This window comes from Hippopotamus amphibius, chromosome 1 (genome assembly GCF_030028045.1).
Source record: "Hippopotamus amphibius kiboko isolate mHipAmp2 chromosome 1, mHipAmp2.hap2, whole genome shotgun sequence".
Taxonomy (NCBI): Eukaryota; Metazoa; Chordata; class Mammalia; order Artiodactyla; family Hippopotamidae; genus Hippopotamus; species Hippopotamus amphibius.
This window is the reverse complement of record NC_080186.1, coordinates 121292922-121311417: the sequence shown is the minus strand read 5'-3', so window position 1 is coordinate 121311417 and position 18496 is coordinate 121292922. Positions and strand designations below refer to the sequence as shown.

Below are 18496 nucleotides of genomic sequence, written 5' to 3'. Positions count from 1 at the left end.
ATATTGACCTCATAGTGACATCAGGATTCATTTACTATAACCTAGATTAAAAAAAAATTGTGGCATAGAGAAGGTAATTAACCTGCCTATTACATTTTGAAATGCAACTTGGAAACAAGTAGGATCTAGATTTTCTGACCCTGAAACTTGTCCTCTTCCTACATCGTCTTTCTTCCTCCTAGCGTTCCTCCTTCCTAGCCAAACTGTGGCCACTTACTCTGTGGCCACCAAGGGAAAAACCACTCCTTTTTTTTTTTTTTTTTTCAGAACTTAGACAAGACTGCAACCAAACTGATTGGTAATGACCACTATGATTCAGAGAACATCGCTGCTATCCGGGATGGGGTATGTCCAAGGTGTCCGATGTGTCTCTGCCTGCCTGTGCACTGGGGTCAGGGAACGTGTTGGAGCATGATAGGCGCAGTGAATCTCATGTACCCATATTTGATTTTACTGACAGTGAGTTTGTTTATGGTTTTTGCAGCTGTTGGCCCGACAGAATGCTTTGCGTGAAAGGGCTGCCACTCGACGCAGATTGCTGGAGGAGTCATTGCTTCTGCAGCGACTGTATCAGGACTCAGATGACCTAAAGAACTGGATTAACAAGAAGAAAAAGTTGGCAGATGATGAAGATTACAAGGTAGGCAGGATTTTCAGACCCTGGACATACTCATCAAGACTTAATTTTATGGAATTAGTCTTGGAACTGGAAGGACAATAGCGTTCAGCTAGTGAGCCTCATTTTATAGATGGAGAGACAGAGTCTCGGAGAAGGGCAATGACTCCTCCAAGACTATCCATCTAGGTTCCAGTTTTCCTATACCCTGCTGCCCATCAGTCCTTTTCTCTGGCACAATTTCAAGTGGTCCTTAACAGAATGAGGGAAGGGATGAACTCTCCTTATGTAGCTGCTTATCCCCTTTTCTGCTGCCCTCTGTACCCTTATAGTAGGAAAGTGTTGTGTCTAATCAAAATGTACATTCAAGCCACCTGGAACTCAAAAGTAACCTAATGGTTTGATGTAATATAGATGTACACAGTTTTATAGCTGGAAAGGAACAACTTATTTTACAGATGACCAACCTATTTTACAGGGATCTGAATTGTGAAGTGAGTTGCCCAAGGTTAGCCAATTACTTAGAAGGCAGTTTAACATAAGGGTTAGAAGCATGAATTCTTTTTGGAGAAGGTAAGAACTGGGCCTGAATCCCCTCCCTCTCCTGTTTTAGTTTGTGTGACTTTGAAAAATTCCTTAATTATCTGAGCCATACATAGGCTTCTTTACCTTGGGTTGTGTAAAGCACATATGTTTCACTCACAATATAAACTCTTATGCATACACACATATATACTCACAAAGTTTTACATTTCCAATCAGGGCTAATATTAGTCTCTTGCTTTCTAGGCCAATATCTATTCACAGTATTTACTATCTAGATATCATTTAGTCTTAAATGTATACCTGTGATGCTTCTATTCTTATTCTTTTTCTTATAGAACTTAGCATCTAATCTTACCTTTCATTCTGTAAAACTCAGCACTATATGTTTCTGTTCTCCAGAGGAGTTATGGTTCCAGTGTAGAGTGGGGTAAACAGATCTCCTCTATATGGGACAAAAGGATGGATGGTTCATATACTAGGACAGGAATGGAAAACAATCTCCGTCTTTGATGACAGCTCTGATCGATCGTTAATGCTTGCATGTGGTGTCATATTTAAAATGATCTTCAGGCTATATCCAGACTCAACAGAAATAGATTCAGGGGTTGATTAACTATGTCTGCCATTTGTATAGAGGCGGGATTGGTCACACAGGTTCCTAAGTATCCTCTGGCTCTATACTTGGACTAGGACAGCCTTGTCTCCTTTCCTTTTTTTATTTTTTTAAATTTTATTTATTTATTATTTTTTGGGGGTACACCAAGTTCAATCAACTGTTTTTATACACATATCCCCGTATTCCCTCCCTTCCTTGACTCCCCCCATCTCGAGTCCCCCCCACCCTCCCCGCCCCAGTCCTCTAAGGCATCTTCCATCCTCGAGTTGGACTCCCTTTGTTATACAACAACTTCCCACTGACTATCTATTTTACAGTTGGTAGTATATATATGTCTGTGCTACTCTCTTGCTTCGTCTCAGCTTCCCCTTCACCCCCTGCCCCCTCCCAAGCCTCGAGTTCTCCAGTCCACTCTCTGTATCTGCTTCCTTGTTCTTGTCACTGAGTTCATCAGTACCATTTTTAGATTCCGTATATGTGAGTTAGCATACAATATTTGCCTTTCTCTTTCTGACTTACTTCATTCTGTATGATAGACTGTAGTTCTATCCACCTCATGACATATAGCTCCATCTCATCCCTTTTTATAGCTGAGTAATATTCCATTGTATATATATGCCACATCTTCTTTATCCATTCATTCGTTGATGGGCATTTAGGTTGCTTCCCTGTCCTGGCTCTTGTGTCCTTTTCTTAGTTCAGTCAGATTTATAATGAAAAGAAATTCCTGTCTTCAAAATGTCTGCCTCTTATTCTTCAAGAAATGGTTTTCTTTCATTGTTTTCATTTTTTCTCAGGATACACAGAACTTGAAGAGCCAGGTTCAAAAGCAGCAAGTCTTTGAAGAGGAATTGGCAGCTAACAAGATCCAGCTCAATAACCTACAGAAAACTGGCCAGGAGATGATTGAGAGCGATCACTATGCCTCTGAAAGAGTGGCTGTTCGTTTGAGTGAAATTGGCAAACTCTGGGATGAATTGCTGGAGGCTACAGCACAGAAAGGTTAGAAGCAGAGTTTTGTTGAAAATGATTCCTAAAGTGTGAAATCCACCTTCTTCATCTGTACCAGCTTGAGTTTATCTGGGGACCTCTTTGAGAAGTGATGCTACTCATTTGCTTCCCTGTGTCTTCCTCTATTGGTCAAGAAAATTTTAAAATCGAACCTAAATTTATAACACTATATATTAACACAATTTTATCCTTTCTTCATCTATGTAGGTCTTTTCAACTGAAATTACATTTATTTTCTTCACTTTTTGCCCCCAATTTTTTCTTCTTGAATAAATATTCAGATACTATGAATTTAGTACCTGCTATGCACTTAAAATGTGTCCTTACATTATTCATATTTTGGTTCTATAGATGAAACAAGGTATTCTGACCCAGGTTATTAAATTAGACATTAAAATATTGTTGGTGCCACATGTGATGTTCCCATGATGTTTTATTCTTATGACTAGGGCTTGATGACTTGTTGCTTTTTTCACCTATCTGAGCATGTTCAGGCTCTGTTGTAAGCTCTTAAAAGTTCCCATGTCTGCTTGACTAGCCTCTACTTAAATATTACTTCACCTCTTACTTTGGAAAATTAATCAACTGTCATAATTAACACAAATAACGAAGTTTCTCTGTCAACATTCGCCTTGTTATAAACATGCTCTATAGATATGACTCTGCCCTGATTATAGAAAAGATACATTGTACTAATTTTGTCAGATGTCATCCTAATTTTTGATTTAGGAAAAGAAAATTCAACTTGATTGTAACAGTAAGAAGTTTTTGCTATTCCACGTCATAGTAATTGCTTCACAGAAATAATGCAAATAATTGCTATAAGGTCATAGAATAAAGAATTTAGCGGAGAACAGTGTGGATAATCAGGGTATTTTCTGAAACAGAAAATTGTAGGGCATGGTTTGTGATGAAGGACAGACACTAAGACGGCGGCGGGGGTGGGGGCTAGCAAAGTGCTGAGAAAGATAGTTAGAAAAAGACACTTCAAAATTTCAAACTGATCCAAACCCAGGTTTTACACTTCTCTTGGAAAATGCAGTGTTTGTGTCTGAATACCTTTGAAAAGGAAGTCTCCAAAGAGAGTAACAAGTGACGTGAAAATACCCAAGATGGTTAAAATCTAACACAGCAGTGCTATGCCTCAACAAGAAATGAACATATTGTTTATCTTTGTTTTGAGAACACTGCTATCTTCAAAAACAAATACCATCCGAATTCTACAAATTGGTAGTAATTTCTTGTATAATCACATGTGAGACAGTTATTTTTTTTCCACTGGACTATCGAAATACTATATTGCTCCTTAAGTTGATATAATGTGTATTAGCATGTAATGAGCATCCGTTGTGACACCTGCCTTACACCTGATGTCTTTCCCCAGGGACCCAGTTGGAAGACGCTAACAAGTATCTGCAATTTCAAAATAACGCGGAAGACCTGCAGCACTGGCTGGAGGAGACTGGATGGCAGGCTAGGTCTGAGGATTATGGGAAAGGCCTGGCAGATGTGCAGAATCTGCTCAGGAAGCACAGCCTCCTGGAGTCAGCTGTGGCTGCTCGGCAGGTTTGTTGCTAGCTTTTCGGCCAATTGTAGCCCAAATCACCTGGATATGCTCTGAGCACATTCATCACAAGTGATTATTGTTAAAAAAAAAAAAAATAGAGAGAGACAGAGGAGAGAGCGTGTGCGCAGGAAATCAAAGGTAAAAATTTAAGACTTTTAGTTGGTCAGCTACCTCTTTCCAATGTCTCCTTTAATCTAGCCTTTCTCCTGGGTGCCTGGTGTCTTTTGTCAGCACCCCATGGCTGATAGAGGACTTTACTGACTCTTTTAAATACAACACTTTAGTCTAAATTGAAAAACCTGTGTTTTACATATAGCCTTATCACTTACTAGTTCTGTGATCTTTGGTGTTTCTTCTCACTTTTTCACACCTCTGTATCCTCACCCATAAAATAAGAGTGTGGATAAAATTGCCTATTCCTGTTCTGGCATCCTGCAATTCAAGGTTTGAAAATATTTTTAATTGTACCATATTTTTTTTTCTTAAGAAAATTGAAACCCAAAGAAGTGAAGTGACTTCCCCAATGTCACAGAGAAAATTAACAGCAGAGCCAGGACTATGAAACAGATGTCTAAGCTCTTAGTTTCAGAGTTACCCACTGAAATCCCACCAGACTGTTATTTTAAATAGATTTGTCCAATAAGTTTCTAGAGTATAGATACTGTGTGTGAGTTTCTGGAGAACTCAGTGGAAATCCACTTCCAGTGACTCAGTCTCTCATCCCAGGAATCCTAGCTTGTGTTTAAAAATTATGCTGCTGTTCCCTACAAAGTCCCACTACTGACTTGTCCTGTTAAAATAAACTTTTATGGTATCTCCTCTTTGGCTACTCTTGGTTAAAAGGAAAAGACAGAATAAGCTTCAGAAAACAGAAAAAAACAAACCCAGTCATTTACATAGCTCTAGGTACGGCTTGATGGAGCTTGAAGTAAAAGGCTGGACTTAGGAAAACCATATAAAGAGAGCTTTGAAATCTACACGGAGGAAGAGAGTTTGGAATAGATTTTCTTTCTTTTTTTTTAACATTTATTTATTTTTTATTTATTTATTTATTTATTTTGGCTGTGCCAGGTCTTAGCTGCAGCACATGGGATCTTCAATTGTGGCATGAGGGCTCATAGTTGCTGATGTGGACTTCTTAGTTGCAGCATGCAGACTTCTTAGTTGCGGCATGCATGTGGGATCTAGTTCCCTGACCAAGGATGGAACCTGGGGCCCCTGCATTGGAAATGCAGAGTCTTACCCACTGGACCACCAGGGAAGTCCCTAGAATAGATTTTCAAAGAAGGAAAAAGATAAGATTTGGTGAAAAGTAAATGAAAGCATACAAAGAAGAGGAACAGCGTGTATAAACATGTAATAAATAGGAGTATGTGACCCTGTTGTGGAACACAAGCTCGTGTGCCCAGCGCACAGTGAGGCCAAACCAACCGAAATTTCTGAGTTTGGAGCAGAGAAAGGTTGATTATAGGGCCACGCAAGAATGGGAGGCTTTGATCTCGGATATCCTCGGCCTGCAGCAGCTTGAAGCAGGATTTTGGTTCTGGGCCAGAGACTGAGGTCGGGCCGAAGCAGTGAGAGCACTGAATCCTGGCCACCAGACCACCAGGGACCAGTGGCCAGTGACAAGTCCCTGCCCCATCAGTTGTGTAGAAATGAATTTTCATGTAGAGACAGAAAGTAATGAAACAAGTAAAGTGTTTATTAGGAGGAAAAAGAGTATGTGTGGCTAGACACAAGGGTGGGCTCAGAGAGAGTTGTGCGCTCCTGGTAGTTTGAATCACTTATGCGGGGCATTTCTTGAGGGTTTCCTTTAGCCAATCATCTTGCTTTGCCTGGTTCTGAGTCCGTATTTGGTTTATCTCAGGGTCCTTCCCTGTGTGTGCGCATGCATCTCTTAGCCAAGATGTATTCTAGCGAAGAGGCCTATGGGTAGGTTGACATCACCGACTATGGGGTGGCGCCCCTCCCTTTTTGACCTTCAAGGAGGCTTTCTGCGCATGTGTAGTTGGGAAGGTCTCCTTGACTTTGAGAATGAGGAATACGTGGTTTTTTTAATCTCTTATCTGGGCAGGGCTCAGCTCCTCTCTCCTGCTATTTTGAAGTATCTGTCCACAGGGGAGAAACTGTTCAGCCTGGCCCATCTACCTCCTGCCTCTGCTTGAGCCCAAAAAACCCAGAACTCCCTGAAAGGTTTCCGCAAAGCATTTTTAAAGGCCAGGAGCGGGAGAGGGGATTGCAGGGTATGTGATCAGCTCGTGCACAGCTCTCTGATCTGTTGATGCTGAGCTAACATGGCAGTTAACGTTATTCGTCCTTAGGCTCCAGGAGGTCTGGGAGCTATGGCTCACCAATGTCAAGTATTAGTGAATTTCTTCCCTTTGGTGGTGGTTTTAGCATCTGAAAAACTCAGGAAATATGCAGCAGATACTGTTACCTGGCAATTTCAGAAAGGAGCTAAAACAGGGAGTATGGGGGAGGGATCTGTCCCGGGAAGGCCCCCTAGGGTCCTGCTTGGTTACGCTCCTAGTTGGAGCTGTGCCTAAGATATGCTTGCAAACGAAATTTTAGATAGAGACTATTAAAGCTGGAAAAGATCATGGATAGTCTCTAGCCCAAAGTCCTTATTGTATAGATGAGGGAACGAATATCAAAACAGATGAAGAGCTGGATAAAATGGCAATGGACTAGGGGCCAAGTCTATCTCTTTAGTCTGAGGCATCTTGCACTACATTAGCATTCAAACAGTACAGTGGAACCATAACCATGATGACAATTATGATGCCTTAAAATCACTCTATTACTCAGTGATGTTTTTCAAAGTTAAAATATTCTAAAAGATGAAAACAGTTGGCTAGTAGGAGATTTTAATTTTAACTCTTTATGGAGCCTTTAATTCTTTATGGAGAAGCGAGTACACCTTTTAAGAAGCTTTTGATGATCAGTAGTTTGTTGGAAACTGGGAAAAGATAGACCAAACGCTGTGTAGGTTGAGCACTGAATGGCAAAATAAAATAAGTAAAACCAATACCTGCTGTTCATCCAGTTTTTTGAAGAACTTCTCTTATCACCAACCCCCACCCCAACAACAAAATGAAACAAGCAAACAGAGCTCTTGTATGCTGTGCTACTGCTAGACAGTTATAGTTGACCTCATTAATAGATAAACTGAATCTCTCGTAACTATTTTACCATGTTGTAATACAATTAAAATTTTATTTCTAGGAAGATCCTTCAAACTTATGTTTCTATTTTCCTCCTTTCTCAGATACGACCTGAAGGGACAGTTATTTACTTAAATTCATACAACAAGGTAGTGGCCAAAGAAAGGCCTTTGAATTTCTCTTTCTGAGGTTCTGACATTTATTTTTGTAACGTCACATTTCATCTCTTAGGCATTGTTCCTGCTATGCAACAAAATTAAGCCTCAGAAGTTTCTCTGTTATTTACAATTATAGCTCATTTAAAAGGGCAAGAAAGAGGTTGGAAAGGGAACTGAGATAGAAAAAGCCTCCTGCTGTTTTCTTTGGGGCCTCAGTTTATCAACATTCCCACATGAGTAAGGATTTGTAGTTCTGGTTTCCTCCTGATTTTTTTGGCACACTCTATAAACATGTTTTCCTTTCTAACATGTGGTTTCAGAACTACTTTCCTATAAAGAGCTTTAACTTGATGAATTGGTTCTTAGCATAGCCACCTCTCATTTCCCTGATTTGATTAGAAGTTTAAACACAAGTACATTTGCGAGCTGATTCTCCTCACCACCCCCCCACCGCTCCATCCCCCATGCCAGACACCAAACTGTCATCCTTTTTTACCGAATGGTGGGATTTTCTGACACCGATTCTATTTCTTCCTCAGGATCAGGTGGACAGCCTCACAGACCTGGCAACATATTTTGAAGAAACTGGCCATCCTGATGCTGGGGACATACGGACAAGGCAGGAGTCCCTGGTGTCACGGTTTGAAAACCTGAAAGAGCCACTAGGCTACCGGAAGAAAAAGCTGATTGACCTTTTGCACTTGCACCAGATCTGCAGAGACACAGAGGATGAGGAGGCCTGGATCCAAGAGACGGAACCCTCAGCAGCTTCCACCTACCTTGGTTAGTACAGCCCACAGCCCAAGCAGGCAGAAGCATAAGGAGAAGACCAAGGTCTGCAGATGGTTTGAGAGATCTGGAATATGGTAGCAAAGTTTGCCCTCAGGTCTTTCCGCTTAGACTTAAATTTTTTCCAGCTTTCCAAAACAAGATTTTTTTAAAAATTCATACCGAGAAGTTTACCTCCTAAAACCACACATGAAGAATGCCATGAAATTAAGGCCTCTGGGAAGAGCTAAAGTGACCAGATTTTTGCCACTTCCTCTAAGTTAACTTATTGCCAAGGTCCTTGGCAGAGCGGTTATGGTTATAGTATTTGAGGTACCAGGTGTTTTTGTCTATATTGTCAGTGGCTCCCCCCCCGCTTTTTTTAAAGAACTTTTATTGAGGTACAGTTAACATACAATAAACTGCATATATTTAGAGTGTACAATTTGTTTTTTTTTTTCTTATCAGTAATGTATATATGGCAATCCCAATCTTCCAATTCATTCCCCCCACAACAGTGGCTCCCTTTTATAAGGGGCGCTATCATAAGGATATATATGAGCTATTGCAAGGATAAAAGAGCTGAGGCAGCAGATAAAGTACATATTTTCCTTTCCTTTGGAATCTATCAGTTCACCATCATTAGCACCAGGACATTTCCATTGAAATACAGAAAAAAAAGAAAGTGCACGTAAATACAATGCAAACTTAATATACATGTATTGGGTATATCTATGAGAGGCTGGACCATGATGACAACAGAGGGGCTAGTCTGGGAAAACGTTTGAGAAGAGAAAAAAGATCTCTTCGAAGGAGAGATGGGCATAGAGAGTTTCTGGAGACATTTAGTGTGAAGTATAGGGAAGAAAATTTTGGGGGAAAGAAAGGTGAAGTGTGGATGGGAGACAGGGAGGGTGAAGTAGACAGCTGGAACTGGGGACTCTAGAAGAAGGAAGAAAGTGACAGTACTTAGTATTTATTGTGTATTTATTAATGTTAACCAATTTCTGAGGCACTTTTTGTAAGTTATTTCTAATCCTTACAAAGAAAGCTACAAAGCAGTTATTTTTAGTTTAGAGGATTTAGTAACTTTCTGGCACTTAGAAATAAGTAAGTGGAAGATCCTGCTTTTTATACCACAGTATTTTGAAAGAAACTTGGTTACATGATATTATTGGAAATTTGAGCTGAAGAGCTACTTACCTTCCTACCTACCATCCAAAGAGAAGAGTGATTGATTTATTGTCTTTTGTAGAATGGTGAATTTTCTTAGAACAAAGAGGCAAGGGAAAGAACACAGTTGAATAGAATTAATTCAGACAAACAGCATGAATTTTAGGAAGACCGCTTAATGAACTTCAAGGGGAAGAGCTTGTAGGTCCAAGAGTTAAAAAGAATTAGATTAGCTTCTTCTCAGTCTGCACACTACAACAATGACCCTGAAATTATTTTTATCTCTAGGCAAGGACCTGATTGCCTCCAAGAATCTTTTGAACAGACACCAAGTCATCCAAGCTAATATTGCCAGCCATGAGCCACGCATACAAGGGATAACAGAGAGGGGAAACAAAATGGTAGAGGAAGGTACGTGCGATTCAGATTGAATTGGCCTGTCATCACTGTGCCAAATTTATGGGAAGAATTTTGTTTAATTTTAGGGCTTCATTCCTTTGTCTACATTGATACTTTTACCTGTATAATTTTCCTTCTACAGGAAGTTCCTCTAACATTTCCTGTAGTGAAGGCCTGCCAATGATAAATTCTCTGCGCTTTTGTTTTTGTCTAAAAGATTTCCACTTGCCTTCATTTTTGAAACACATTTTCACTGGATATAAAATTCTTGGCTGACAGTGACTTTCTTTAAGTATTTTAAAGATGCTGCTACACTGTCTTCTGACTTGCAGAGTTTCTGGTGAGAAGTCTGCTCTCATTACTATCTTTGCTCCTTTGTATGTAATGTCTTTTTTTCCTCTGTCTCTTTTATGCTTTTTATCACTGGTTTTCACCAATTTGTACCAATTTGATTACAGTATAGCTTGGTGTCGTTTTCTTCAGCTTTGCAATCATTGAGCTTCTTGGGTCTGCTTTCTTATGGTTCTTCCAGGGAAGCTTTTATTCCGGAACTAATTTAGAGATTGGTCCACTGCTAAGGCATACACCTTCTGAGGACATGAACTCATGCATTACAATATCTTACAACTTTGGTGGGAGCTAATTTTAATTATTCACAGCCCTATGTGAGCCTCAGGAATTTTTTGGCCTACTGCTTTCCAGTCTTCTTTTCCTTACCTTTGAAGAGTTTCCTGACACGTGTGCAAAGGAGTAACCAGTCAAATCGTCCAGGGGACCTCTCTGTGTAGCTCCAAAGCCATAGCATCCCCGGTGCAGCACCCTTCTCAGTACTCTGCTCCACAAGCTCTAGCTGTCTTGTCTTCCCCTGAACCCTGAGCTCTGTCTCCTCAGCATGGTGTGATTGCTAGTTCTTTTTGGGCTAGCCCTCCCAGCACTCCAGTCTACAAACTGCCCCAGGCATAAGCTGTGGCAATCATAAGGCGTGGTTCATTTCTTTCCTTTCTCCCAGGAGTTACCCTCCGCTGCCTGTTGCCTGAAAATCATTGTATCTTACAGTCTGCCCTGTTTTCTAGTTGTTTAGGATGAGAGAACAATTCCTGTAGTAATAAGTCCTTTAGGGGCACAAATGAAAGTCTGTTTGTTGATTTTTGCCAACACTTCACTGTATCTTCTTGGTTTATCTGTGGGGGTGTTCACCAAATTCTAAAAACATACTTAACAGAATCCTAAGGATGAATTTTAATTCACTGATATTTAAAGGAAAAAAGAAATGAATATCTGCTGAATTTTCTGCGTAGGCTAGAGAATACATGTGTTTGGGACTCTGAGCGGTACCCACACATAGGTATCCCCCATTAGCATCTACTGATGCTTAATCTCACTTCTGACATTCCAGTTCCCAGGAACTTAGGTAAAATGTCACCTTGACTACGGGCAGCACCATCCTCATGGCTCTCTTTCTCTTTCCCAGGTCAGCAAAAAAAATTAAAGTATAGTGGACATTAATTAAGGTAAACTCTCCTTTTCTATAACTACTCCATAGGACACTTTGCTGCAGAAGATGTGGCTTCTAGGGTCAAGAGTTTGAATGAGAATATGGAATCTCTCCAGGCTCGAGCTGCTAGACGGCAGAATGATCTTGAAGCCACTGTCCAGCTCCAGCAGTACCTAGCTGACCTGCATGAAGCAGAAGCATGGATTAGCGAGAAAGAACCTATAGTAGACAACACTAACTATGGGGCTGATGAAGAAGCAGCTGGGGTAAGGTGGGCACAGGGAAGGGTATTGTCTAGTACTCATCAGATTAATACCTAATTAGAGTGTGGGACAGCTACAGGTTTTCTTAGTTTATTTGGGGTTTCCAGAGTGATGACCTTTGGTCTTCATCTGCTGGGATAACCCGAGTTAACGGAAATCCCAAAAGATATACCACATTTTCCTTACCCCACAGAGATCCATATTTCTTAGAGATTTTCTAAACCCAAAAAGGCATGACAAGACATCTATGCCTGTCTTGGTCCCATCCCAAACTTCTCAGACTAACCTTGGGATTTCACAACCAATATGGTTTTAACATATACTTAATTACTTTATTGTAATAGAGTCAGGCAGACACATTTGGGCAAGAAGAACCTCCAATGTCATAATTACCCTTTATATCCATTTCTTTCTTTTGTTCATTGTCCTATGGACAGCTGGTGTAGTATTTCATAAACTCTATGCACTAGAAATATTTGGTAGGCCATAATGTCTTATGGAAAAACCCAAACAAACTTTTTGGCCAACCAATACTTGACATGGGTGTCTAAAGTTATGCTAATACTTAATCCTACAAAGCAATGTTGCTAGCAGCATCCTCTTTCACCTGTGATGTGCATTGATAAAACACTTGTGCAATCTGACTTCATTTTGATTAAAGCAAATATATTGACGTCGATGTTCACTTAACTCCTATTTTCTTGATACTTGCAAATTTAGAGTAAAAATTTTTATTACAGATGGAGAATGTCTCTTACCAGGAATTAGGACAATAAGTATAACACAAAACAATAGTTGAAACACTCCCCAGGGATGCTTAGTGTTCTTCCTGTATTTGCTTCTGATTATCTTCCCATCAACAAATTCAGGCTCTTCTAAAGAAACATGAGGCCTTTCTAGTGGATTTGAAGGCTTTTGGAAACAGTATGCAAGCTCTTCGGGAGCAGGCTGAACACTGCCAGGTAAGAAGGGCTTAGGTATGATGGCAATCACATTCCCCACCACAGAGGAAATGGAATTAGGGGATTCTCTTTGTTACCAGTTTTTACTTTACATAGTTCAGGAAGCAATTGAAATAGAAAACACTAAGTCCTGCAAGCTTTAGGCAGGCACTGTAGCACCTCTGCAGCATCTACAGAGATTTAGTTTATAAGAATTTCTTAGTAAGTGTTATCATTTGTTCACTGGTATATTTTGTTTGTTTTCCTTTTATATTTTCATTCTCTTTCTTTTCTTACTTCTTTTATTTGCATCTCTCATCTTATATTCCTTCCTTATTTGTTTCCTTCCTTTCTTATTTTTTATACTGACATTTATTAAATGTCTACCATGTGCAAGCATAAATAAAAAATAATCCAGACTTGAAGGAAAATTACAGTCTATCAGGTCATAAATTTTAACAATTGATTGCACACAATAGATATATGAGAAGAAAAAGAGCCTCAAAGAAAGGAGCATTTCATCCTCTTGAAATGAGTGCTAGAAGATAGAAAAATCTTCACAGCTGAGGCAAACCAGTTTATCTGAGTTATTTTTTTTAAAGAGTGGTTTACTATGCACATGAGGAGGGGAAGGGCTCTTCTGGTGAATAAGCTATGAGAGCAAATGCACTCAAACACAAAATAATCAAGTGTATTTGGGCAACAGGAAATTCAAAGGATGGAGAAGGTGACATTGGCTAGACTACAAGGTGAAAATAAGTGTCCTGAAGCGTGATGGGAAGCTGGAATCGGCTAAATGATATGGGTGTCTCTAAGCTGGTGGCTTAGAGCATTTAATGTTTTTGACAAATTACATTCTTACTTGCTCACCCAGCCTGCCTGTCCCCTGAGAAGTGTTAGGATGGAGCAGTATCTCTGAAGATGACATACTGCAATAGCGCTGTTACTGGCAGCCGTGTAAGAGGTTCCAGCCAGGGGCTCCTCTCTCCTGCCAGGCACAGGAACAGCCCACCATGGCTAGGCTGTACAGGGAAATCTTTCCTATGGGTGACTGGCTTGTTCTGCTTCCTGTTTTTGTTCAGAAACAACAGGCCGCACCCATGGAGGGAGCTGCTCGAGAAGAGAGGGTTATGGCCTTATATGACTTCCAGGCCCGCAGCCCCCGAGAAGTCACCATGAAGAAAGATGATGTCTTAACCCTTCTCAGTTCCATCAACAAGGTGCCTTTCCCTCCTGCCTTTCTCCCTGTCAACAAGGCAGCTCTTGTAGTAGACTCTTTCAGCCTGGCCAGATGCCCATATTTCAAACAGCCTGTATTTTTCTATTGCTCTCTTAAATAACCATAACTTATTCAGGTGTGTCTTTCCCTCAGCTATTGTGTAGGATCCTGTACATATCTTTTGCAATTATAACACCAGTTTTACAGGTAACAAAGTGAGGACTCAAAGAGCTTAAGTAATTAGCCCAAAGACACCTAAGCTATGAGTGACAATCCATGATATGTTTACAGGATAAAATTCTTCCCTCTCATCTTTGCTTGTTCCTCTTCTGCCTCAGTGTTCCTAGTAATGGAACAAAAATGGCTGGGGTTAAGAGGAGCCAGGTCAAGGAGAAGTCTTTTGTCCACTTGGAATTTCCTTAGCCCTTATGACTGTGAGAACAGTAACAAAATATTGTCTAGGATTTTAAATATCTTTATCATAAGAGTGCAAGTAATTTTTTTAATATTCTAATACTTCATTAATCTCCAAAATTGATTGAGAAGGAAAAAAGAGAGGTTGGGATTTGTTACTCTGAGGGCAAATAATTTTTTTAGAGAAGCGGGATTTTTATTATCAGATAAGCTTTGTTCCAGTCCCCTTTTCTCTCAGTCTTCTCCATTTCACTACATTATTCTCTGAGGATAACTAACTCCACAGCGGTTAGTATAGCAACCCTCCTAAAATACTCTGTGGAGATCAAGGTGATACTTAAGCGTAAAGCATTCACAAAGGTGAATTTCAGGGCAACACACAATTTTTAGGGGCTCTGGGAGAGGGACAGGGAGAACTTCTTATACAACATTGTCATACACAGATGCTTCCTCACAAAAAGCCCAGTTCAGTTCTGGCCCTGTGGGTTTCTTGTGAATTCCTAGTGGACAAAAACCCCACCATGAAGAGAATGGCCATCAGTTTTTTGAAGCTTCATCAAAGTTAAGTAAGGCTCTAACATCAAATATCAGATTCCTTGATTTCAGAGGCTTATCTCTGCAGTTCCTGCAACTCCTGATTTGTCTTCTTTGTAAGATATAAAAATTATATGCCACCTGTAAGCAGTGGTTTGCTCCTTCCAGCCATCAGCCTGTCCCTTTGTCTAGAGACTTAGTTATGAGGGTTAAAATGTCTCCTATATGTGGCTTCTCCAAGAACTAAGGAAGGAGTGGGGATTTGCTCTCCCTTTAGGACTGGTGGAAAGTGGAAGCTGATGATCACCAGGGCTTTGTGCCAGCTGTCTACGTCAGGAAACTTGCCCGTGATGAGTTTCCTATGCTCCCGCAACGGAGGCGAGAAGAACCAGTCGATATCACCCAGAGTCAGGAACAGATTGAGAACCAGTAAGTTCTGGAAGCTGGAGAACTGAACAGTGTTTGGCCAAAGATTTCCAGTTGGCCAAGGACATGTCTCATGGCTCTATATTTGTTAGATTAGGAATGCTTTGCGAATTCACAGATCTTAAGAGCTAAAAGTAAACTAGGGTAATTCAAACTATTTATTTATTTATTTTCTTCAGATCTTTATTGGGGTATAATTGCTTTACAATGTCATGCCAGTTTCCACTGTATAACAAAGTGAATCAGCTGTATTTACACATATATCGCCTCCCTCTTGAGCCTCCCTCCCACCCTCCCTATCCCATGAAAGGGAACCCCAGAACCATTAAGTCAATTGCCTGAGGTCAGACACATATTAGGGTCACATATTCTGACTCCCTGCCTGGCACTCTGTTACTCTTTTCAAGGTTATCAAAAGGTCTTCTGACTTCCATGCAAAGTTTGTTTACTATACCAGGCTATTTCAAACCCAGTTGTCAATAGGAATGTGAAATTTTCTCTTCTTTAGAATGAGGAAGGGGTGACACTATTGGAGCAATGACATTTTTATTGCTTTTAAATGGAACATTTTTGTCTCTATCTTCTCAATGCTATTCTCCTTCCATCTTTATTTCCTCCTCTCTCTATTGTTTTCTTTTGATTTTTTCCCTCCCTCCCATCTTTGTCCCTTTCATTCTCTCTCTTTCTCACCCTGCCTCTCCATTTCTGCATTTTCTCCATCTCTTATTCCACATTTCCCATTCTCTCCATTTCTCCACCCAGGTACCATTCCCTCCTGGATCGGGCAGAAGAACGCAGGCGTCGTCTACTGCAACGTTACAATGAGTTTTTGCTGGCCTATGAGGCAGGAGACATGCTGGACTGGATCCGAGAGAAAAAGGCAGAAAACACCGGGGTAGAATTAGATGATGTTTGGGAACTGCAGAAAAAGTTCGATGAGTTTCAAATGGTGAGAAAGAGGAACCGTCTCCTCTAGACAGTTTTTGGAGGGTTATCATCATTTCCTTTTACCCCATATCTCCTCCTAAGTAACTCCTTAATTTCATATTTGCTAAATATCCTTCCCAAAGCTACTGAGACTTCCATATTTCAAATATTTCTCTGTTATTACAAGTGGAAGGAAAATACAGAGGAAACTAGTCACCTCGACTTTGCGACCTGCAGTCCCTGCCACTCCCACATCCTACTAGAAGTGCTGGTCTCCCAGAATCTAACAACTTGTCCTATAAAGTCTTGTGTTCCTGATACCCAGGTTGAGATAGGGTGTTCTGAGACTCTTGTAAGGTCTAATTATGGGGCAGAAGTTTGGATGGAAATGTGGGAAGAACAACTTGACTAAAACCAGGCAATTTCTAATTTTCTACCTACCTAAAACCTTTCCATTCTCCTTTATTCTCTCAGATACATTCTATTATCTTAGCTAGCAATTAGTATAAACTCTTTCCTTCTTTCTTTTCCATATAATTTCTTCTTACCCAAGGAATTCAAAAGTATATAATGCTATAGAAAAGATAGATAGGTTGATAGATAGATAGATATAGATAGATAGATAAAGTACAATATGTACTTTTGGGGGAGAGAGAAAGAAGTGAAAGAAAGGGAAGGGAAAAAAACATAGTACAATTTATAAAAGAACACCAAAAATGAGACTTCCATGGGAAACTGGTTAATAAGCAATTGTATAGTGAAATAAACATCATCACCAAAGACATGGTAATGAGTTCCCTAGGGCTGTTGCTTACATTGTATCTTAACATAAGTAAATTGCAACTCAGGCACTTGAAATTCTAGAAAAGGTGGAGAAATTTATATTGGTAGCAAAGAACATTATATGGCTCAGGTATAGGCCCCTTTGATGGCATAATTTAATCCAGGGAGAGATTTTTAAGAAATCTAGGAAAATTAATGTACTCCATTCTCCATATAAGTAATAGTTCTCTTGTCACATTTTTGATAGCTTCTGGGTGTCAGGGAGTTTACAGGTGCTCTTCTTTGTGGCAGATTGAAGGAGGGTGGCTTGTTGTGTATTGCAAATGTAGTTAGCAATATATCTTAATCTGTAGCCAAGTCCAGGCAAAGAGGAGCAGGCAAGTGTGAGAGATTCTTGAGAAAGGGACTTATACTGTTTTGGATACATTTTCCCTCCTAGGATTTGAAGACCAACGAGCCTCGGCTGAGGGATATCAACAAGGTAGCTGATGATCTTCAATTTGAAAAGCTCCTGACACCAGAAGGAGCTCAAATACAGCAGGTACTATGCCTTCTTCTTTCTTCTCACTACCAGGTTGAGTTTGGGGAGTCTTCATTTCACTTAAAAATAGTTAACTTCATATTCTGCAGATCAGCTAGAACGTGCAGAAGGTAATGGCAGTATGGAGCTAGCTACAGGAAAGGCCAAGGGGAATCGTGCAGATAGTCCAGCCATTTTAACTGATCTGAAATCCTTAAATTGCCTTGCTTCCCCCCATTGCCACAAGAAATTCAGTGCTCAGATAAATGCAAAGCAAATGCAGATAAAGGAGCTATGATAGTGGGAAGTGGTTAATCAAGAAAACTTACTGGAAGAGAGGTTCTGATAAAATCTGATGAAAGAAGAATATAGGTGGTAGAGATGGGGGAGAAGACATTCTAGACCTGATTCAGAGTTGGACTTGTGGTTCCATAAAAGATGTAATGAGTTAATGGAATGTCTAGTCCAGGTCTCTGAGTTGTCATCTCTGAGATGAATTCTCTGCCTCTTTTGTGGTGACTGACCTGGGGTGAGAGTGAGAAGGAATGTGCATAGGAACAATGTGCTTACTCTCTGCATAAAAACAGGTCTCTAAGAGGCTACCTGGTCTAGTCATTTCAGGACACAAAATGGTATTATATTTCTCATAGAGAAAGGTAATACCTTTTAACTACCCAGGCAGCACTTTCCACACTCTTTTTTCAGAGGTGGTAATGTAGCCTCTGTGACAGCCAACATCAATTGCTGCTCTGAGGCTGATGGTTCCACCCTGCAACATCCATTTGGGAAGAAAAGTAATTCCTTTCTTAACTGCATTGGCAGAGATGAGGCCCACACTCAAGCTATCCAAGAAAGAAAGAAACTTGTGCAATTTCTAAAGGAGATAACAAGAAAACAACGAGGATTTAAGCCCCGTTTAGTTGTCAGACACCACTGCGCTGTCCGAGTTAGCTCCC

The 18496-nt window shown here is 40.3% G+C and overlaps 1 protein-coding gene across 3 annotated transcripts in view; it reads left to right on the top strand.

Moving 5' to 3' along the window:
- Positions 1 to 18496, top strand: part of SPTA1 (spectrin alpha, erythrocytic 1) — a 63768-nt gene that overhangs the window by 17000 nt on the left and 28272 nt on the right. For all 3 annotated transcript variants that reach the window (XM_057746800.1, XM_057746819.1, XM_057746810.1), the window contains 12 exons: positions 268 to 345; positions 485 to 640; positions 2576 to 2780; positions 4174 to 4355; positions 8218 to 8461; positions 9908 to 10030; positions 11562 to 11779; positions 12646 to 12738; positions 13800 to 13937; positions 15162 to 15313; positions 16073 to 16259; positions 17460 to 17561. In XM_057746800.1, coding sequence (XP_057602783.1) covers positions 268 to 345; positions 485 to 640; positions 2576 to 2780; positions 4174 to 4355; positions 8218 to 8461; positions 9908 to 10030; positions 11562 to 11779; positions 12646 to 12738; positions 13800 to 13937; positions 15162 to 15313; positions 16073 to 16259; positions 17460 to 17561 — 1878 coding nt within the window. The remainder of the gene's footprint in view (positions 1 to 267; positions 346 to 484; positions 641 to 2575; positions 2781 to 4173; positions 4356 to 8217; positions 8462 to 9907; positions 10031 to 11561; positions 11780 to 12645; positions 12739 to 13799; positions 13938 to 15161; positions 15314 to 16072; positions 16260 to 17459; positions 17562 to 18496) is intronic.